The 23,932-nt window shown below is 42.8% G+C and overlaps 1 protein-coding gene across 12 annotated transcripts in view; it reads right to left on the reverse strand.

Annotated features, from left to right (window-relative positions):
- Nucleotides 1-23,932, reverse strand: part of Magi2 (membrane associated guanylate kinase, WW and PDZ domain containing 2) — a 1,273,508-nt gene that overhangs the window by 132,740 nt on the left and 1,116,836 nt on the right. For 7 of the 12 annotated variants that reach the window (XM_087206547.1, XM_087206545.1, XM_087206543.1 and 4 more), the window contains 3 exons: nucleotides 19,870-19,908; nucleotides 12,519-12,613; nucleotides 3,833-4,025 (listed from right to left, as the gene is read on the reverse strand). In XM_087206547.1, the coding sequence (XP_087062673.1) occupies nucleotides 3,833-4,025; nucleotides 12,519-12,613; nucleotides 19,870-19,908 (327 nt within the window). Of the gene's footprint in view, nucleotides 1-3,832; nucleotides 4,026-12,518; nucleotides 12,614-19,866; nucleotides 19,909-23,932 lie in introns of all 12 variants that reach the window. The other 5 variants (XM_021253974.2, XM_087206544.1, XM_087206550.1 and 2 more) reach the window with 2 other exon arrangements.

The raw sequence follows: 23,932 nt of genomic DNA on the forward strand, positions 1-23,932 counted from the left end.
AGGATCCAGACGAGAATCTTTTCTAACAACTCTTTCTGGTTGTTTGAGAATAATACACTATAATGTCATAAAGTGACCAAATACCCTGTGGATTTTAAAGAATTACTCATTTCTAGGATCCCTGATTCATTCTTTTGGTTCACAAGGGGGTGTACAGGATTCCGCCACTGAGTACTTACTAAAGTCGAGCAATTCATTTTTAGTTAAATTTCCATTTCATCTCCACCAGCGATCCTGGAAATCACTGCTTTGCCGACTGGGCAGGGTCCCCCTTGGGAGGGTTGGAGTTGTCATCAAGGCCCGCCAGGTGAGATGCTTAGACCAGAATGTGCTCTCCTGCTCAGGGCTTGCTTCTGGTTTGTACAGGGCTGGCCTGTGCTTTCCTTACTAACTGTTAAAACTAACTGCCAATGTTTGTAAGTAGAAAGATTTGACAGAAATAGGGATTTTCAGTTTCTCTTGAGATATGTGGCAATAATCATCTGGAGCTGAGTAATGGCTGCTCCCTTCCCTGGGTATGTGGCTTCCAGGTCACCACGGTTCTTGTCACCCCTGTGTCTCTTACAAACACCAGATTTGCTTGTCCATTCACTCATTTACCCATGGCAAGAGGAACCATAGGGCTAAAGGGATTATTTAACCAGAGCCTTCCTTCCCTTCTAGACCACACACTGGGTACCACAGCTCCAGGATTCTGTAACCAAGGAGACCTTGTCTGCTTCAGACCCAGCTTGAGCCTCTTCTCAGGATTGTCCCCGCTCAGGGTGTCAGCCCCGGTGATGGGGACATCATGCCTTGATGCATGGCCAAGGCAATGGGGCAGGAGTGTGCACGGAGCGTGACATACGGGCGTGCACACTGGGCCCTCACAGTACCTTGTGGTGCATGGGCAGCCCAGCATATGGCCCTGCAAGGATCTGGGTGGCGCTTCCAGTTTATAGTCCCCAAGGCACTGTGGTGAAATGGGTGACACATTCAGAGACAGAGCACAAGGGATGCATTCAGAACAGACGAAGCAACGCACTGGCACCCAGCTGCCAAGAAAGCCTCCCCTTCCTCAGCACTTTGGTGAGAGCGAGACTTTCCCCAGGTGTTAGAGAAAGACGCTGGGCTTTAGGACTGACGCTAAGATATTTTGATTGAGTCATAAAACTTTCACATCAATTTCAGACTTACACCAGGTATTCCTGAGAGACCCTCTCCTCTCAAACGAATGGCGCACATTCAAGATGACGCGTCAGTAGGGTGAACATCTCAAAGCTGAGCTACCAAATATATAAATATTTATACTTTTGGTATAATAATTACAGCTACTCTTCTACTATCCTTCGGGGGAAAATGCCAACTGAGTACTGCAGCTGTGGCATCACTGAGATGTCTTCTCTTGAAAGGCATTCAAGAGCAAGATCTGCCCAAGAGTTCGTAGTGAGTAAAACCGGAGGCGCTACTGGATAATTGGTTTCCTCGCCCAACAGTCTCTCTCCTTTGAAGATCTAGCTTGCCATGGCCTAATTAAAATTTTTGCCACATACATTTTTATAACTTAATATTTGGAGCAGCCTTATATGTTACTTTAATTTCTGCCCAATGTTACTACATGGTCTGTATCTCTGATAATGGATGTGGTCTCTTTTAGAAGCATCAGGTAGGCAGCCAGTGCCCTCTTCCCTTGGAGGTGAGGAAGCATTTGTAGGAGGCAGGTGAGGGTCAGATGGAAAGGCCTCATCCCTGTAGCGTCCCTTCCCCTGGCCCTTTCTGCACCATGCTGCTCTCTACTCCTATTCGCGCCCAAGCTGATTGCTCTCTTCAGCTTTGAGCCCTCGCATCCTATGGTAGGCTTGCATCTCCCACTCCCTTGCTTAGGAAAACACAGCAACAACAACAGTGCTGCTCCTTGCAGAGGCTTCTCTGGGTCACATCCATTTGTAGGGGTCTTTTCTCACTTTGAGGAAACAGCAGCTATGAAACAGGTCATCTCCGTATCCTTGGAAATCGCTTGTACTCTGTTTTTAGGTCTTTACTTTGCTCTCAAAGTATCCTTGGCTGAACTTAATCATTTTCAGTACTGATGAAACTTTCAAGGAAGAGTGGGCCGAATTATCTTGGAGACTCTCCTGGTGTGAAGGAGCAGTTTACAGCAGAACCTTTTCAAAAATTAAATGCACTTGAAATGCACTCAACAGCCGAACAGAGTAAAGTTGGTAATAAGTGCAGGAAGGAGCAGGTTCATGGAAGTCACATGACCCACAGACTGCAAGAATACCTTCGTGCAGCACTGGTGTGCCCACCAACAGCTTGTGTTGATTAGAACAAAATTTAATTTGCAGTAATCAGTTGGTGGCAAGGGGGCATGGAATTATGCTGGTGCACTGGTTTGTACTTTGCAGTACATTTCCTCGTAAATCAGGTACCTTTTTACTTTATCTTAGGCTACATATAGCACAGGAAACTTTTTATTAAAAATCACTCTGCAGGGAGAGAGAGTTAAATGTTAACCAAGCAAGGGCTGTCTCCTTCCTGGCGTCTCGCCCAAGGATACGGCATAATTCACTGTGTTTTACTTCCTTGGGTCGGGTGTCTGCCATGGATTCCAGAAGATGAACGGCACCTCTGAGCAAGACCTCTATTCTACACAAGATATACAGCAGTCTCTACTGGTGAGGGCTGACAGTTCTTCTGACTTGCCTTTTAAGTGATTGCCCTTGCTCAGATCTGGTTCCTCAAACCCTTTCTAGAAAAGGATTTTTAGTTCAGCGAACAAATCTAGTCGTTCACAGCCTGTGATGAGCAGGCGGTCCTGGTGTTGGGACTGACATTCACGAAAGGTTGGTCTTTGGGTCTCTGAATTCGCTGGGGCGGGGGCGGGGGGGGGACAGTGTCTACAGGTGGGAAGGAAGATGAAAAGTGGCTGAAGAAACGAGGACTCTATGTGGACTCCCGGGCAAGCTGCTGGGCCTCCAGCCTCAGTGTCCTAACCTGTAACGAGGAGCTCTGGTCGTTTAGGTGTCTCCTAGACTTAGAACTGATGGGTCAGCAGGAGGTATGGTCAAGGGGCTGAGCAGAGAGGCCAGGAGGTGACGGGGCCGAAGGTGGCTGTGGATCACAGTTGGAGAGGCTGCTTGTGTGGTTCACAGGACACAGCATGGGTAGCTCAGGGCAGGGCTTTGATCCCCAAGTCATTCAGTGTTCAGATTACAAAAACAGCGTGGGGCTTGTAACAGGCATGTTGCTTAAAAACATAAATCTTTTTGGGGGGGGTTGAGATGTGAAGAGAAGAAAATTAGATCATATTATGAACATGTGGGCTGACTTATAAAAGTATCTCTTTGGTGGATTCTTTTATGAAGCCAAGGAAATGGTTGTAAAGGGAATAATTATCCCCAATTCATCTGTTCCGTAAGTTTGGAGCTATATGAATTACGTTTTCTCAGAGCGAGCAATGTATTTTTCTACACGGGGTAACAGTTTATTGTTACCTTTCCTCATGCTTTACAATGAAAGCTAATTTTCCATTCTGGTTTCCTTATTACGGTACCAAAATACCATTGTTTCTTGTTTGTAAACACAATGAGAAACATTTTCAAAAGGTGTTTTTTCCTTTCTTACAATCTTCCCCTTATAACTCCATCCACCAAAGAGGAAGCGCATACCCGTATTAAATTAGCCCAGGCTTGGCTGGCCTCAAACACCGCTTGGATCTGTGTACTGTGGGGTGGCCATCCACTTTCAGAATCACTTACGAGTGACACAGGAACTCGTTCGGGGGCTCACCGAGCCTCACCGAAGCATCTCCCCCCGAGCCCAGACTCCCGACGCGGCTGCCGGTACGAACCTGCGCATAGCACCTTTCTTCTCACAGTGAGGTTCACCTGCCCATTGCGGGCTGCGTGGTGCATGAGGTCGATGACGTAACGGTGGGTCTTGCCGGCCACTGGGATCCCGTCCACGTAGACGAGCTCATCTCCCGGGTGCAGGCGTCCGTCTCGGTCGGCTGAGCCCATGGCAATGACGGCTCCGATCAAAATCTAGAGAAGCAGAGAGAAGGAAAGGATATCACATGGCATATATACTCGAGCTTGTACACGGACATGAAGAACAAGAGGCTCGAGGGATGCCTTTCCCGCACTCTCAGGCTGCCGACTCCCGGAGAAATAAGTTTAACCTACAAATAATTTTCCCAACTGATGGACAACAGGCTGCTTTTTCTGTGCCAGTGGCTGAGCCACACAGCCTCTGAAGGTAGTGGTTACTACCAGCCTGGGAATACCTCAGAGCCCTTACTCTAGGATTTACATCCTTACGAAGCAATCCTTGGCTCATGAATTAATTTCCTTCAGACAATAATTTCCCTCGAGTCCCAGGTCTCTGGGTTCCAGCTAGATTCCAGCTGGCTGCAGAATGGCTCCATCCTGACCTGCAGGCTGCATCCTCAGGCTTGGGAGCAGGCTGACCCCTTTGTTCTTGGTCACTTTGCTCACCATGAGCTGTCACCGTGGCACCAGATCTGGAGGCCCAGGACTTTTCAGCTACTGTTTAGGCGAAGTCACAATCTGAGGACGTTCCAGCCTTGGTCCATCACATAACTTCTTGTTTTAAAAAAATAAAAATTTCCTATCCTGCTGCTGCTTTCTTCCTGTTCCCGAGGTGTGGGGAATAGAATTGCTGCCCCATTGAATATTAGTGTTCTGATGAGTGATTCATTATTGCTATCAAAGGAAAGGCTCACCCCTCCTGCTTTAGATGGGTGGCACAGTATGCCTCTCTCCCTGTGACCCGCTGTACCCATTTGCTGTAGTCTAGAAGCTGGGCATGCTTTGGACAGTTTCCATTTTCTCTTATTGTCATGCCAACCTGAATCGATGAATTTCTTTCTAAAGATGTTCCAATCCAGTCTTCAAAAGGCTCAACCCATGATGGAGCGTTAAAATGCTTTGTGCAAAAGCCAGTTAAAATGCATGTTTATGTCTCCCCACTGCCCCAGGCAAAGCTGCATTTTGCTGAGTGAGCCCAAAGAAAACTCTTCAACCTTTAGATCTCTTGCACACTTAAGTGGGAGGATTTATAGTTAGTTATGGTTTTTCAATGTTTGACTAATAAATTTTTTATTTTAAGGTATAATTCCGATTCTAACCAACAAAAGTAAGATAAAAAATAGGGGTTATGACTGAACCATAGCTGCAATTGGGCTCTGTACAAAAAATAGGAGAGATGATGTTTCACATTGCAAAATTCCCGTTTCCCTCCTGCTATAGGGAAACAGCAACATATACATAACTCTTGGTTACATTCTGTGCTAGCAGTTTCATGTCATTCATTGAAAGGGAGATCGCAGTAAAACACTTGCTTTCCTGTGATGCTGATGTGATATGAGTAACTCTCCTTAATTCACATATTCAACAAATATTCATTGAGCCCAGGGTACTTTCAAGTGCTAGGGCATCAATAATCAATAATCAGTAAACAAAAATCCCTACCTTGTGGAGTTTCCATCTCAGTGCTTAGATAATGACAAATGTGATATATGTGTAAATTATATAGTCTGCTAGAAGACACGTAAAATGGAAAAACTACAGCAAGGTGAAGAAGGCGTCAGTACGGTGGCCGAGGCAATGCTAGAGTTGGTTAGAGCAGGCAACACTGAGAAGCTGACCTTTGTGCAAAAACTGAAGCTCACTGGAGGCAGATTACCAAAAAACTTTAAGCTTTAACCCTTAAATCTTCTCATAATTTGCTCCATCAAATCCTACAGACTTATGCCTAACAGTATATTCAACTGATACTTCAATTATCTAAAGAGTAAATCCAACACTTCATTATAAATTATCATATAGTATTATTTAGTTTGTAGTATTATATTACATATAACATATAGTATAGTATATTAGTATGTTATGGCATTATATTGTGTTACAGTATTAGTATGTAGTATATTATATAATCACATATAATTTATAAATATATACTGTTATATGATATTATATAATTGACCTATGGTATTTATCATATAAATTACACACTGCACAGTGTATTATTTGGTGTTATTTAGGACACAGTACCACGTGTGTAGCACCACACAATTACACTACGCAATGTTCTCTGCCTTATCCCACATGAGGTTCCCATAGCTAGCTAGGAAGCCCCCTTGAGCCGAGTTGGGCCCTGGGCACCGGGCACCATGGGCAGCAGGCAGCGGGGTACATGTGCTTCAGCTGCATGGCATTTGCTGTGTTTCTCTATCCGTCGGGTAACTGCCATCGCTGGAGAGAGCTGACCCCTCCCTGTACCACTCCAGCTCTGCTGCTGCTGCTGCTGCTGCTCCTCAGCCTTTGTGCATTGTACAATATTTCACCGCTGACACAGGGATAGCTCTATGTGACTCTCTGCGCTGGAAAAAACACAACTTTTTTTCTTTACTTCAGATATGATTTGTACACTTGACACATTCTATTACTTCCCATTTGCCACCTTAACTGCAGGGCCTGGATAATCTATGAGTCTTTCTTGCACTGTAACTCTTCCTGGCTTCCCTAAGGATACATTATCATGTTTGCTAAAGCTCATGAGACTGTAGTTCCCATATCTGACCCTTGTAGCCAGGAGCTCTCAAGCCGCAGGCTGTGGAGGAATGGGGCGGCGAGCCTGTGGAATCAGCTTTGGACCCCCTCCTGGGGTCTGATCCTGACGCCTGGTCCTGCGGGACTCACGAGCTCCTGGAGGGCCTGGAGGGTGCTGGTCCTGGCTCAGTCACACTCTGAGCACCGTGGCTCTGAGGACCTTCTCTGGCCTGACTGGTCAGGTCCCGAGTCCCTTAGAGCCTTTCCTCAGGTACATGGCCCAAGCTCCTGCCCCTCACACGGCCACTTCCCAGGCCTGCGGCAAGGGTTTGGTCTGGGTTCCCTCAGCCCTGAGGCCCTGCTTCCTGCTGGTCTTGCTGCCCCTGGCCGCCCTTGTCGGGGAGCCTGCCCAGCCAGCACGCCCTCGGCCGGTCCTCCGCTTTGGCCTCCCTGGACTCCTGGCCTCTTCTTCAACCCCAGGGAAGGCCTTTCCATTCTGTCTGCCTCGCTTTGGCCCTGAAGGAACAGCTTAATACCAGCAAGTCACATGGTAGTGGCTGATACCAGTAAACCAGAGGAAAAAAAGAATGTTACAGAGAAAACAAAGCCAGGAAAGAAACAAAACCCAACCCACCTCTTAGGCCTTTTAATCCTTCCCTGCCCCTCCTACTTGATGTGAGTCCAACACCAGGAGATCTGCTCTAAAGACTTGTAGCCTGGGACCTGTTGCCACTGTGCCTGACGCGTCAGGCTCCTTCCTTCTGAAACTCCTCTGTGATCTGCCCTGGCCCTGTGTTGAGAAGTAGTAACTGGCCGTCATCTCCTCTTCAAGTGGTTTTCCTTTTCTTTTCTCCCCCACCCCACCTGGTACCGGGGATCAAACTCAGGACCTTGTGCTTTCGAGGGAGGCAGGGCAGTGCCACTGAGCTAAATCCCTGGCCCCTGAGTGGTTTTTCTTGACCCATGCCTTCTCCACTGCAGCGTTTTCCACATCTTTCCATCCATCTTGATGCTTTTTCATCTCTTTTTTAGCTCACAGCTGGAAATCTCATTTTTGTTTCTTTCTGACAATTTTTCATTTCTTCTTATCCCTATTGTTATTTAACTGTGAAAAGTATTTCCTTTTGCAGGAAAAATGCCCATCTGCTTTGTGTGATCCAGGGTCCTGCGGTTCACTGTTTGCCCAAAGCCCTGTTGTCATGTCTTGTGTGCACCATGGGATACTGGTACCATCTCACATACAAGGAGCAGAGGCCCGTTTGAGGTAACCCGTGAGACCTTCCGTGCCTGGGGACTGAGGCACCTCTTCGCCTCTTCCTGTAGCACACCAGCAATTAAAAGAGGCCAGGGCAGTGGCTTCGTACGCTGTCTCTGGGTGTGGGGTGCAGCAAAGCAGGAAGGAAAGGCCGCTGGGAGGTCTTTACAGTGAACTCACTCGGTCTGACGACGTTATTCTGGTTTCCAGGGCTTTGTTTGGACTTTGCTGGCATCAAGGAGATCAGGCTTCCACTTTATGCTGAAGTGTTGAAATTATAACTTGCCACAGGAATGGGTCTTAAATCATTCCAAGAAGGAATACACAGGAATAAATCTAAACACAAAATAAGGATAACCAGCAATCCATGTAGTGTGAGGAGGCTTATCATAAAAATGTGATGCGCGGAGAAAGGACTCAGGGTTCAGAGGGCCTGGGCATTTGGGAACTGGGTATAAGCTGGGCAGGATGTTGTCCTGAGGCTGCGTGGAGACCATGGTGTGTGCCCAGGCTGAACCTCAGTTGGGGCAGTGCATGTTCCACTTGGGCACAACCCCACCGCTCCTGTGCCAGGCACAGTCTGGCAGCCCCTCTCCCACCCTGAGGTCCAAGCCTATGCCTGCCTTCCCCATGACTGGGTCCCATGGGTCTTTCCCTTCAGGGGGTGGGCAGGGGCAAGGGTAGGTAACATTTACTGAGCTGGGTACGGGTTTAACCCCCAAACAGATAAAGCATGAGCCTCAGGACCCGGCAAAATAAGAATTCATATTTCAAAGACTGTACTAAAGTGAGCAATGAGGGAAGAACTGGAACTGTTGCTTCATAGCTTAATGTCTTATTTGTATTTACATATAATACCTGATAATATGTTCAGTGATAAGAGTCAATGAAGATCATGGCCTGACCCTATTGCTGGCTTCGGTGGTATAAAATATTCAGATTTCCAATTTCTTGCAATCCAGACTTCCGGGATGGGAGTTTCAAAGATGGTGCCTTAAGGAGGTGGCAGGCACTGGGCGTTTGGGAACTGTGCCCACACTTAGCCTGAAAGGGGCCACTGCTTGGCCTCCAGCTGGTTGTCACAGGTCAAGACAAGCTCAATAATACTAGATCCATTGTTTTCATGAGAAGATCAAAATGTTTAATATATGAATGAGTTAGTATCAACAATTTTAAAACGCTGTGGTTGCTAACAATGCATGACACAGGGTTGCCAGCACACCAGCTCTGCTTCTAGGCCAGGAAAATTCTACAGGACCTACATTTAGAGGCCAATAAGAAATATAAGCTTCAGATCATTATTTGTTCTGAGAAAGCCAGTGGCAGTTTTGTCTCTCTCTTCAATTCCATTCAACATATCATATATATGATACAGGTATATGTTGTACCAGGCTCTGGGCTAGTCCTGGAAGACATAAACATCAGTAAACCACAGTTCTCACCCTGAAGAGGTTGATATAATGTCAGTTAGTGTATTCTGGTACAAAGACTTGTCTTTCTGGCAAAAACTCCTTCAGTTGTTAAGTTTGAGGAATTATGCTGGTTTACTTGCAAGAGATTTGATCTGAATTTGTCTTCATATGTCCATATCACACAAATGGTATGACATTACTGTACACAGGTATTTTATTTTGAGCATGGTTTTATTTTGTTTCAATCCTTTGGAATCTTTTAAGCTTCTGGTTTTGCAATAAAGAATTTGGCCTCAGTTCAAAGAAAGGTCTGGTGATTGTCCCCGGTTCCTGAGAGAGAATCTCCAAGCTCTTGGAATAGGAGAGTCTTCTTTTGTGTGACGAGCTTCTTGGTCCATACCTGATAGTTTAGCAGCAGAAGATGACTCAGGGCGGGCCAGCCACATCAAGAGTCTTCAGGGGAGGACTGACCATACCAGGAACACAAACCACGTAATGAAAGAGTTGGGCCTTTGAGTCATATGGTGTCAGCCTGACCTCTGGAAAGGACCAGGGACTACAAACAGAGATCAGTAGCAGTGATTCAATCAACCACGTCCATGTAAGGAAGCCCTGGTAGAAGCTCTGCACACTACACTTTGGAGGAGCAGTCCTCGTTGGGATTGCATGACATGTCAATTTTGGAGGGTCACCTGTCCCTGAGGATGACGAAAAGTCACGCTGGAAACTTTCCAGGCTTCGTCCCACACATCTCTTCTTTTGGCTGTTTCTGATTTGTATCCTTTCATTATAGTAAACCTATAGTGAAATACTCTCCTGAGTCTGAGTCGTTTCAGTGAAGGATCAAACTTGAGGAAGGCAGTGGGGACAGGACAGTTCTCCAGTGGCCTGAGAGTGACCCCTCTCTCCTCCTTGCTTGTAGTTTTCAAGAATAACCATAGAATATGCTGAGAATGTAACGTCCTAAGATGAGGAGGAGCCAGCTGAAATACCTTGAGCTGTGTTCCAGGCTCTATTAGAGTGCGGATGTCCTTCAGCACTTTAGCCCAGTGAGCCACATTACTCCTGGGTATAAAACCCACACTGGGCTGCTTTTGAGGGTTCCTCTGCTATGAAGCAAGTGGGGCCTGAACAGCTGAGACTCCATCTGTCATGGGCAGCTCTCTTGAGCCCAGGGGACCAACTCACAAGGAACCCTAGGCTCCTGTTGTTCCTTGCAAACCATAAGCCCACTCCATGTAACCTGCTATGTGTGTAGATGTTCTGTCTCACTGGACTCAGACAAGTTGGTAAACAGTACACAGTGAACCTGGTTCGCAAAAGGGACCCCCAAATCTACGGCTCTGCCTAAAGTGGAGGTGCTTTGTGAAGACTCTTCCCTTGGACTTTGTGGTTTAAAACTCACTGATGTCAGGAGTTCTGGGAAGACAGGGCAGACGGGAGGAGCAGAGGAGGACCTTTGGTGTGGCCAGCTCTGGACAATGGCACATTTGACATTCATGTGGTAATAAATAAAGGGGAAAGATGAAGTCTCTGCTTCAAAGGAATTTAAAATCCTGCTGATCAAACAAAATAGGCAGATGTCTGAACATGTCAGAGAACAATCCCGGAGGAAGCCAAGTCAGTAAATATTCCCTGGAGACCAGGGAATTTGGGAGCATAAATTGAGGTGTTAAATGTCTGATATTTGTGGCTCTCCAGATCTAAAACAAGATGAGCTATAGCAAGGAATGAGGCCAGAGTGCTGACCAAGTGACTGAAAGTGCCGGGGAAACTCACATCGGGGTCCCAGGAAGAGAGGAAGGAAACTCTGAAGAGAGGAAAAGGGAAACCAAGACATGCGGTCCTGAGCTTGGTCCCTGAGTACGTGTAAGTCTGAAGTTACTTGAGCGCTGTATTTTTATCTCACCATTCTCTCTCACTTCAAAACACTAAAGAAAATCTGGCCAGTGCTTGGAAATGCACTCTTACATCTGCTCTGACAGCTGGGAAATTAGTGACACACTGGTTAACTATTTCCAAAAGGCCACAGTCCCCAGGAAACAGGAGACAAGTCCTTTTTCCCAGAGTGGCCTCATGCTTGGAGCTCAAACTCAGCTTCCCCAGGTTTTCTGTAGGAAGAGACCTCATCAGGCACTCAGCCCAGCTTCTCTTTGGGCAGAGGAGACCTCTCTGGGTCCCTCCCATGTGCTCAGTGACTCTGCTTAAATGACTCTCCAGTGAAAGTGCTCACCCTCCACCTCCCTACTTCACTTTTGGGGCAGTTTTCATCGTCCCAGGCTCTATTCATTTGTTTGATTGACACTTTTTCTTGCAGATTTCTGCCCATCAGTTTTATTTTTATTTTGGGGAATAATATATTAATATGAGAAACAAAAGTGAAGATAATAAACATGTGATCACATGTATTCAACACTTAATGTGATGGTAACACAATACTGAGAGCTTTAACATGTCCTGACTTCTTTACTCCAAAAGCCATTGTATGGGAACTGCTGCTGGTGCTGTCTTGCAGAACAGGAAGCTGAGGCTCAGAGTCCAAGTTCCTGGTGTGCTTTGGATGGGGAGCAGGTGCTAGGGGTGGGGTGCTGGCATCTGCCTGCATAGCTTAGGGTTTTAGATTTTCAGGACTTTCATGGATTTGATTTGACTGCACTGAGTAACATTTAAGCTACATCTTTCACAATGAGTGCTTTATAGCTGAGACTTTCATACACAGTGATAGAAACAATCTTCTGTGTATTAATGATGACTTATTTTATGTGTATATCAATATAAACATTTCTCCCTACCCCTTCCTGAATTTCCAATATTGTACCAGTTGGTTGCCTTCATGAACATCTTCTCACGATAATCCCTTAATTCAAATCTGGTTGAGATATTTGCAGCACTGAACTTAACTGTACTTCTCCTCATCCCTCTTTTAGTCTCCCTGGCTGCAGGCATATTTAATTCTGACTTTTCAAGTTTCCTCTGCACACGACTCTTTAGTCACTCATGACCTGCCATTCAGGAGGACTGAGGTTCCAATCCCACTGGATAAGTGAAACCCTCCAGAGGAATTCATCCATTCTAAGGAAGAGTACTATCTCTCTTTGTGATTTGTGATATGATTTGGCTACACAGAAACTTGCTGTTGCGAGATCTTTTTAAAGAGAAGAGCAAGGAAAGAAAGACTCATTCTTTTTCACTTGAGTCCTAAAACACTTCCAAAGGTTGTCTTACTGAATGGTATCTTCCCTTGTGTTTGCACACACAATAGGGCCAAAAGCGTGGAAATAAAGAGAGTCAACTTACTGGCTGTCCAGGCTCATCTCCTCCGAGGATTCTGAAGCCAAATCCAGACTCCATCCTCCGAAGGTGAACATCCAGTTCCTTATAGTCTGGACCTGGTGTAGAGAAGATCCCACTGAGTCACGAATCCTCCTCCTCCCACCCCCCAGGAGCCGTACACACCGATGGTGAGTTAATTCTGTGGGTGTGATGGATGGGAATGCCATTAGGGTGGATGGAGAGCATAGAGGATGCAAAACTAGTGCAGCTAAGAAGTACTGTTGTGAAATTAGGTGGTCCCTGGAATAACTGTGACCCCCCCCCAAGGTCATTGCGAGGGTGCCCCATAGGTAAGGCGCATGCACTTTCTGAGTGAAAACATGGATACTTCTACAATTTTTAATTTTCTTGAGAGCATCTGGACGGCTCTCAGGAAGTTTGGCTGTGACTTTGGGGATGTTTACCCTCATTGCTTGGGACATGAGAGAGAACAGATGGTCAAACCTGAATTACCTGGTAATTTACTAGGAGCTGTCTATAATTTGATACATCCAGCTTAGGGTGTGTGTGTGTGTGTGTGTGTGTGTGTGTGTGTGTGTGTGTGCGTGCGCGCAGGGTATAAATCTATACCTAATGAGAGTTTTAAAATTATAAAACTTAGAAAATACAGAGCTTAGGCTTTTCTCTATCTAGGTATAAGTGAACTGCTTATTTTTATGACTAATTCTTTTAGGTTTTTTTGTAACTTACTGGTAGAAATTCATCTGGTGCAAAATAAAATCTTATCCCCAAACAATTCAGAATGTGGAAGCTGTTAATAGACCACTGACTTCATGAGTGTACTCAAAGTCAGGAGGGTTGCCTATCCCTCTGAACTCAATGTAAGACTAGAAATACATCTAACAATGAGCTGGAAAATCCCTGAATGACATATTTTCATCCCTAGAATAAATTACAATTACAAGAAATCTTTGAACTTTTTCAGTAGAACATGCTTCCCCTACACCTGAACCTTCGCCCCTTCCTCAGGGGATAGCTGCCTGTCTACTTCTGTGTTCACCCTTAGGACATTGTGAAAGATCAGCACTGACAATTGGGAGGAATATTCATTAAGCCAGCCTTTGCTTAAGAGGTATTTAGTGATTCTGGGCCTCACTAATTTGAAGAAGGAATTAGAAGTGATAGAAACAAGTAGTAAATAAAATTTCCCTAGCTTAAACAGGAGAGTTTTGGAAATGAGGATGGGATTTCAGAGAATAATCCTCAAGGGACGAAATCTCAAAAAGACTAAGCCACTTGAATATATAATAGGAGCCATAGCAGAGAGAGACTCATTGCAAGCTGGCTGGGTGCATCTTCTCTAGGCTCTGCTATAAGCAGGGCTGCTCAAATGATACAGGGTGCAAAACACAACGACAGCCGGCTCTGGTGGTGAACTTCAGTAAACCAGTGCTCTGGAAGGCTGAGGCAGGAGGAATGCAAGTTCAAGTCCAGCCTGGACAATTTGGCAACTTAGCAAGACTCTGTCTCAAAACAAAAAAAATAAAAAGGGCCAGGGATGCAGCTCAGGGTGAAGGCCCTGGGTTCAATTCCCAGTATCACAGAAATCAACCAACAACCAACCAACAAAAAATGAAAAACACAATGATAGGGGCTTGTCTTGGTGCCCAACAAACCGTGCTATTCCTAGTGATCTCTGAAAGACAGATTATTCACTTCTAATTTGTGAGTAAATGTCAATTATTTGAGTGGCACACTCTAAAAAAAAGGTGACTCAGGTCCATAAGTCCTAAATATGCCCATACTGTGCGACCATTCACATATAACCAGATACGGTTTTTATGACCTTCTATGACCAAATGCATATATTACCAGGGTCTTTCCCATTTAATGAAGAATATGAAAACCTCAAAGAAGAAAAACCAATTAGACCTCCACATCCTTTTAGTTATCCTTTATAAATCGTATACTCATGCATATTTTAAAGTTGGGAGAACTTAAAAGAATTCTGTTCCTATTAAATAGACTTGGGTGATAAAGGAAAGACAAAAACTTCGTCTGGTGTCTACGAGACACAAACACTTTTGCAGCCAATTAACTGTGCAGTCTGTAGTCTCATATATGACATCACATAGTAGAGAGTGCGATGTCTCCCAGACTCTGCAGGCAGGTGGAGCAGCCCTGTAACATCCCAGGAGGGCCCCATGCTCCTCCCTCAGGAGGAAGAAAGGCGAAGGAAGCAGAAGGCGAAAGGCCATATCAATCCTTGCTCAAATTCTAAAAGGTGGCTATGGTACAACTGACCACTGCAATCTCTTGTCTAGGTTACCTGTAGCTTGGAGGTCCCCAGATCATAAATAAACAGGAGGCACAAATAAGGAGGTGACATATTTTTGACACTTAAAATAACAGAGCCAGCATATGTTTGAGCACATCTTTCCACCTATTCTGCCATTCTTCTCACTTTTGGATCACTGGTGAGTACAGTCAGAGGGGAATCGCTCCTCCAAGGATTTCTACGCCCATTCACATTGCACAAAGAACTCTTGCAGAGTTTATTGCAGGTTCCATCCTGATTACTAAATAGATTTTCCCCTCAGGGAATGCTGAAATTATGACATCCCCAGTAATGGGATTCTGAGATGCGTGAAGGTATAAAAGGTTTGGCTTTGTCTGGGAATTCCATATTTCTAGGGGAATGGAAAGCTTTTCCTTACTGAATGATTTATGACTTTTTAAAGGAGAAAAATCAAGATTTTTAGCTAATTTATTTAACTTTGAAGAACTGAAGAGTGAACAAGCATTTATCCTCCTCCCCCTCCTCTTTATGTGCCTTTTCGTCCTATTTACCATCCCTTTGACTGTTGCTCTGATCCACGCTAATCTGAAATACTGGGTGGTATGTGCCAACCAGTTTATTTCTACCCTTCTCTTCTTCAAGGCAGGGATGGGCAACTTCACGGTACTCGAGGAAGTAGAGAGAGACAAGGACAGATTCATTAGACAAGTGCACCAGCAGATGCCATTTGTTTTTCACTTCTTTGTTAATTTTTTGAACGCAGACTCAGAGGATGAAGAGCATGAAAACTTTAGAGAAATTGTCAAGTGGAAAAAAGTTTAAGATAGATGGTGCCTTAAGATAGTTGTTTTCTTTGGGGGGTAAGAATTTTTTAGGAAGATCATTTTTCTTTGGTTTCTTCTTCCCCTCTGAGAATGGCTTCACAAAATAACTAAAATTATATGCACAATGCTCTTCTTCTCTCTTGAAGGGGCTGAAGTTTCTGACGCTCCTCTGGAGTTGCTCTTCTTGCTGCCGACACGCTCAACTGTCACGCTGTTGTTCACTCTTCCCATGGTAATGGAAGGAAGAAATCTCAGGTCAACTTTCCACTCCTGTGTGACAGAAGTTAACAACCACTGCCCTGTCTCTTGTTTATGATTAAACTGTACGCCGGAGGCTGCCCATGGGGGGCAGCCTGGCCACACCTGGGTCCCTTTGGATGTCACTCAGCCGTGTCCCTCTGATGTCCTCACCTCTTCGGCTTGTTTTCTTTTTGTGCTTTTTCAGTGCCTTCTTTTTCCTTTGCCCCCTTTTGCAGAGCTGTCAGGACACCCCCACTGCTGCCCGGTGCAGCTCAAGAGAAGGCAGTGGGTGTGAAGAAATGGACCCAGAGGAGAGAGGAGTCTTTGGACATTGGTGTCCAGTAGCCACCCATGGCCAGTGTTGCTTCTTCCTTAGTAGCTGGGTCCCAGGATGCTCGGGCATTATGAAAGAAAGTCTCTCATTATCCCCTTCCCAGATGTGATTTTCTGTGGCCCCTGGGGCAAGCTACTGGAGTAAAATTTACATGTCCCAATTTATACCGGGCTCACCCCAATAATGCAAAAGTGAACATTCAAATTGGCACATGGTGACCACATCCAGGTATCGGGACATCCTCCCTCAAAACAAAAGCAGGATTTCAAAAGCAGATTCCTATTTCATATTACGTCTCCAGGGGACTCTGCATACTGTATGCATCTTGATTTTGCTTTTGGAAAGCACGGCGTTATGTGCTGTGTTAGGGAGAAGGCTGGATGACTCAACACGAATGATTAATTTTATGAATGGATTCAATCTTCAAAAATGCAAAGAACTACATTTTTATGAATTAATTTGGCACATGGGATGCTGCTGTAAACATGTCAATTAAGCTTGGTACTTGAAGCCCCTTTCATGTTTTAATTAAAACATAAGTACCATGGCTTATTATCACAGTTTGGCACAAAGGCTGCATTTATTCAATTTTTCCTATTGGAAGGAGCATTATTATTTTGGCTTTTTTTTTTTTTTTTTTTTGGTAAAGCAATCTAGGGAAGACAGCCCAAGGAAAAATCGGAGTTGAAGCAGGTTATGGAACGTTTCTGGGTTTCCATGCACTCCAGCTACAGAATGAGTTAAAGAAAACTTACATGGATTCTATCCCTGGAATCCAGCGTTACCAGACAGGCAGCTGACACACTGTGCCTTGAACCTCTTCTCTTTGCCCTCCTCCTTTATCTTTCGGTCGTTTGAGCATGGCTGGGCACATTGCAGCCATACAGTAGCCATCGCCCAGGCTTCATTTGGCTCTCTTCTCAGTTTGCAAGTGGGTGCAGATTTCCCCACCCTAAAGAGTGCCTCCTCCCGCTTCCACGTCTCCCAGCACTTTCACTCCACCTCTCACTCATCCTTGCCAGCCTGATATCTGCTTTCTTGGCATCACTTAACTCTTCAAAGAGTCTGAGGACATCCCAGCGACCACATAGAATAACCTTTTTCTCTTTCTTCATTCTGACTGATTTCTGAGCCTCATTTGCTACTGTTGATGTGACCTATATGACTGTAGATATTTTTAAAACACTAAACAAGGAAAAGCGTTCTTTGGAAGAGGTTTCTGTACCACTCTGTCCTGGCTTTGTCTTGGGTGGAGTTTCCCACCCATGGTTCTTGCCATATATCCCACTGCTTCTCACTAACAATTCCCTGGATGAGGATGTAAACCATTTTGTCCAGGACGGCATCTTATCATGCACAGCCAGGACCAGTTGCTGAATGAATGTTTCTGAATTCAGTTTTATAAGAACACTCACCAATCTACTAGCTCCAATAAAAGGCATCATTTTCCACTGTGGAGTTATTTCTTAGCTCCAGAATCACATTATTTAGGAGTTCCTACTACTGGTTTTTTCCTTTGTTCCTAAAGATCTTATGTACATAAAATTAATAATATACTTTTTCATTATGATAAATGTCAGAGTAAAAAATCATGACATATATGTGATAAACAACATTTTAGATCAGAAATAATATGAGTAGCCTGTTTATTGATATAGTCATGATTTTCTAAAATATTTTGATAATTTGTATGGACATTTAACAAAATATTTGGATTGATTCTTTCCTTGAAAATCTGAGTTGCATAGTAGTACAATGTACTTTAGTTATATTATAACTTTAAAGTAAAGCTATATTATAACTTTAATGTAAAATATGACACTGCATATATATATACCAAGGTATTCTAAGCTGCTGTATGACCCTTCCTGTTCTTCTTTTGTTTTTAAATAAAGTACACCCAGAAGCTGAGATTTTCAAGAGATGTGCTCACTGATGCAAGCAAGCTGAGATTTGGAATTCTAAACTAAACCTTGATTTCATTTTGCAACTATAATTACTAGGTCCTATTTTTCTATGTGGGAGTAAGATATTCTTAAAAACCATAAGGATTTTATAGTCAGAATATATATAAGAATATAAATATAAGAATAATCATGCCTTAAATTTTTTTCAGATCAAGCTAAAGAAATATTTCAGACATTAGTTGAAGACAAAATGCCAAGCTATATCTTCAATATTTTCTACATATCCAAAGAATGACATGGAAGCTTACAGGATGAAATGATCTGGAGCACATATATTCCCAGGGGATGTTAGAGCATGCTGAGGTGGGTAATGAGCTGTCATCATGGAAACACTCTAGAGATGTGTGCTATGAGCCCATGGACTCGAAATTGTGCTGTTATTAAGAAATACTCTTTCCTGCAATTGTTTCTCAGTGTTCAGCCATTTAATCCTGTGGTCTAATCAGCTGTTCAAAGCATTTTCACTCTTAAATCAAAAAGGAAAAAGATCTAAATCTATCCATCTCCTTCCTTCCTTCCTTCCTGCCTTCCTTCCTTCCTTCTTCCCTTCCCTCCTTCCTTCCTTGTTTCTTTCTTTCCTTGCCATGGCACTGGGAATCAAGCTCAGGACCTGCATACTGAACTACATCAGTAAATTGTCCAGGCTGGACTCGAACTGGGATCCTCTTACCTCAGTCTCCCAGAGTGGCTAGGTTTAGAGGGTGGGCCACCATACCTTACTTCTCTCCTTTTCTTCTACAATAACATTAGCTATTTCCTCCTAAGCCAAAATTGGAGTCCATTTTTGGGATGGATAAGTCAAAAATTGATTCAAGTAAATTAATTGGCTATTAGTAAAAGCTTTTAATTTTGATTAAAGCTATGATATTCTATCTTAACCTAAACATTATTGAAAAACAACAATTTTAATTGAGATGGTTTAAAAAATTAAGTTATAGAGGGATTTAATTGATCTGAAATTAATATTGTTCTATATTAGCAATTTTCTAATATTTTCTTTGGAAATATCTAAATTGCCCATTTCTTGAGATATCCTAGCTTCTTATTTCTATTTTTCTGGTCTAGTGTTGTCCAATATAAATAAAGCATAAGTTACACAAGTAATTTTAAATGATCTAGCAGCCACTTTTTTAAAAAAAGTAAAAACAAAAAACCAAAAAACCAGGTGAAGTCAATCGTAGTAATATATTTCATTTAACTTGATTATCTAAAATATCATTTTAGCATAAATAAATAGGAAAAATAATGAGATGGTGTTCATTTCTGCTGTCACTGTGCTAAGTTTTTGAAATCCCATGGGGATTTTACATGTAGCTCAGAGTAGATTTAGGTTTAGCCTTGTCACATTTAGCATTTCACAAGCCAGTGGCCACTGTCTTGGGCCACACTGATCAAATCAGTCCAGTGGTTTTCTTTCAGCTGGTTTTAAATCTAATCTCTTACTAAAGTATTTCATGGGGACAGTCATGAATGTGACTATCTTATTCATAATTTTCTTATTATCTTTGACTACCTCATTATGGCTGTCTTCATCTCTCATTGGTAGGCATTTAGACCACCGTGGTCACACTTGCTGTGTATTGTAAATATATGTGCATGTAGCGGAATAAGGTCAGTACTAAAAAACTGGTGCTACTCCGCAGAATGGTCACACAGAATGGAAGACGTTTGTTTGTCCACAGAACCATGAGCATTGAAGGATACTTGCCAGAGGAATCCATTCGAAAACTGGTCCTGGGTGGCACTTGTTCTGGATGGGAAAATGGGGAATTAAAATTGAAATTCATTTATGGCATTAAAAATTCATCTTTACTTTTTTTGATTGTACTATAATTCCCCCACCCCAATCTTATGCTCTCCTTTAATATTTTTTTCCTCTTTAAAGTCCACGGTAGACAGATTTACCTTGCTATATGTATTAGCATGTATGTTAATGTACCTCTCTCACATGTACCTAAAAGGGAAAAATCTCAATTCTTTTAGATCAGCATGGAAAAAAGATCACCATTTCCAAATATTATTAGTTTTGATTCTCATGATAAGAATGCTTATGTGAAAGTAAAGTCAGTCCAGAACTTGAAATAGATATACAGTAAAAATAAGTCTTTTAAAATCACATTGTGATGGTGTGTCATGAAACACCCAAATGAAAACAGGAGCACTCAGTGATTGCATTGATCTGTGTACACCAGTCCAAATATTTTGATGCTCTTCATTATTTGGATAGTTGAAGTTACATATAAATACTCAAATTAAATTGGTTTACTTTAGCAACAGAGATCTTATGAGAACTATGGTGTCATCCATGCCGCATATAATAACATAAGAATTTATGCACTTGAGCATAAACACCTTTGAAGTGGAGGAATATTCCCATTTAGAATCCCAGGACCTTGAAAAACCTAGTCACTGGAGGTATTTGGATATGCTGCTCTCCTGGTTAAAACTGATCAGGGTAAAGAAGGGCCAATCCTACATGACATGTTTCTGAAATACCAGCTTTCAGCATGTCTTTATTTGCATACATAGAAAATGACATATGAAATTGTGCTTTGATTTTTATTTTGCCTTCAAAATTCACTGTCTGAACCGTGCAGAGAAACCTGCAGAGGGACAGAGCCCCGGCCCACAAAGAATCTTCATCCAAGGCCTTCATGGCGCGATGGCAAGACTTGGGGCCCAGATGCTATGGGACTTAAGTTGTTCTGTACTTTCTCAGACAAAACTCTTCAAGATCCTTTTAGAAAACAATACTTCTTTTAACAAGGCTGAGGCAGAAGGATGAACGGTTCAAGACTGGTGAGGTTGAGGCCAGGCTGAGCTACACAGTAACACTGTTGCTCAAAACAAGACTAATAGAACAAAAAGACTTGTTGCATCCAAATATTCATTTGAGGAGCTGGATGTGGTTGCACACACCTGTAATCCCGGCAGTTGGGAGGCTGAGGCAGGAGGATTGCCATGGGTTTGAGGCCAGCCTGGGCTACATAGCGAGATCCTGTCTCATCCTCCTCCTCCAATAAAATCCATTTCCAGCTTATTTATAATTAAAATACAGTAGGCACTAAGTGGTCTTTGTTTCATTTTAGAATTACTATGGATAAATATTATACCCCATCCCCTTTGGTTAAATGCTGTAAGTTTTTCTATAATATCTTCAGATATTCTTCCTTTTCCTTTCTAATTACGTCCTTAGAGGTATTCCCAAACCACACGGTCAGGTTTAAAATGAGACCTGCAGATGATTCATGGATGCAAACTCCTGGTCAAGAAATACCGAGGAAGATAAAGCTCTATGCTAAGATAAGCTGATCTGCTTCTATCCAAGAGGAGTCAGGATATTTTTGTCTCTATGATGAACTTAATACAAAGTTTATTGTCTTGCTGAAAATTGCTCCTAAACCTCTCTAAAGCATAAATTCACACTGCAGATAGAAGAACTCTGAAATTTTCCTGCAGTAACCTCCCTTGCTCTGCCACTTACTTTAGACTTCAATATAAAAACTAGTTTCAGGCTGGAAGAAATTTTAGACTATTATTATATGGTTTTATAAATAACCATATGCATTTATGATATGCAATCATTAATCATCTAAGTGATTCTTCCTTAAGAGGATTTATAAAAGGGGAACTTAAAAGATTTGGCTTTCAAAGCAGAGACTGGGTATGAAGTACAATAGACCCTTTCCATTTTGAGTGGATTAAGATGACATAATTTTATAATATAGTTGTCCCACATGAAGCACGGTGAGTTATCATTTGATTTAACAATTTAAATATGACTAAATTTTGATTGCTTTGTTACTGAGCTCACTTTGTTTCTAATTAAGAGTTATTTTCACCCATCAAAGACATAACGATCATCCCTGCTAGGTAAGCTGTGGTTCACTGTGATGGGCAATTAATTTTCTGCAGGAATTGTCATTGTTAAAGAAACTTCATGCTTACTGTGACCACCTAGGATCATGAATGGGAAACATCCTTTCATCAAAAGTGCAGGCCTGTGTCAGGGGTGGAGGACTGCTACCTCCAAAACACTTCCATTAGGTTGAAAACTGACATTTTATATTATCATAATCTCACCAGGATGCACTTGCCACCCAGCCATTAAATGCTGTTTACTGCGGCCTTGATGGTCTCATATTTATTCATGAAATTACTTTGGGTTGCATTGTCAACTTGTGTCACCAACAAAATGCTTTGACATACTAAGTAATGTTCAAGCAAGGGCCGATTTTAGAATCTACTGTTCACATTTTTTTTCTCCCTTCTATCTCTCATCAAAATGCTCTAAGTTTAAAATTACTCAACAAAATAAATTTATAAGCTGTAGGATTGGATCTAATTTCTACAGTACATGGTAAATATATATGATACATCTCAGTAGGATCTTGCTAGTATCATGGTAGCTTTCTAGTTTTAAAAGAAACCTAATAGAAATATAAATGTTATCATAGGTTTTCACAATGCACCCAAGATACCATTTTTGAAATTAGATTTCCTAATTAATTAAAATCTATATATTAAAAATGGCAAACCCAGTTTAACAGGATTTATTGATCTCTGTCACCAATATATTATAAATGCAAAGTGATGCATAATGTGGTATATTTGGAACTCCAGCTAAAAGGCAATTTTTTTCATAGATCAAATCATAAACATAAATCATACTAATGATAGCAATAATGTTTTACCCATGAGAAAAAGGCACAGAAAATTAACCTTCATAGTACAGTTGAGGATATTAAAATGATAATGTTAAAATTTTCTGTCCTTTTATGATTCTAATGCTAACATCACTGGTAAAAGTGTCTTTAACATTTACATATCATCTTACTTTTATATTTCACGACAATAAGACTGTGCTCCAGGGAACATGTGTGAGAACTACTTTAATTAAGGACATCAGACACCAGCAATGTCCAAGCAAATCAGGCCAGGGCTCGACCTAAGCCCAGTGTTGAGATGCAGGGATGCTCTTTGGGAAGGAAAGGCAGCCTTTCACCATCACTTAGCTGCTTGCAGTGGTGGCAGCCATGAATCTGTCAAAACCTTTCTTAAACCTTTTGACATTTGCAGCATGACTGTACAAGGTATTCAGTTCCCAGGGAGAGCAGACTGCAGCCAGGAAGCCACAAGCAGAGGGACTTCCATGGGCTTAGGGTTCTGGTTCCGAGCCCTGGGCGTGGCTCCTTCTGTGCATGATGTAGATCACCTGCTATCACCATTTCCAGCACTGGAAGGGTGTGCTGCAGTGGTGATATCATTACCCTCCTCCGTCTCTGAATGGCTCTGGTGGTAGGTGACCGATAGGCCAACTACAGCCCCTGCTCACTAATAAACAAGGAAAGAGCAGCCCCAAACCCAATGGTTTAGAAATACAACTATTTGTGATCACCTGTGAGTTATATGTGCATCACAATATTGAAGAGAGAATTCAATAATGAACACCGAGTAACAAGAGAGAAGGTTAAAAGCCGTAAATGTGAGAAGCACCACTGTCCATTTCTGATCTGCTATAAATTATAATTTCTTTTCAGGTGTAGCATTAGAACACAGCTGGCTTCTCCATTATGCTCTTTCACTGGCCTGTAGTTACTTTTGATTGCTGCCTTTGCTTATTATGGGTTAATGCTCCTCATTGCTTATTATGGGTTAATGCTTTCTAATTTCTGGGAAGAAAAACTGATCGTGTGAGCTCTCTGTGAAGAATTCCAGAGGAAATTCTCTTCTAAAGAGGTTATATCCTAAGGTGCATTACACCATATGGATCC

The sequence above is a fragment of the Heterocephalus glaber genome, unplaced genomic scaffold (genome assembly GCF_053883595.1).
Source record: "Heterocephalus glaber isolate CG9 unplaced genomic scaffold, H.glaber_assembly_v1.0 deba00000676, whole genome shotgun sequence".
Lineage (NCBI taxonomy): Eukaryota > Metazoa > Chordata > Mammalia > Rodentia > Bathyergidae > Heterocephalus > Heterocephalus glaber.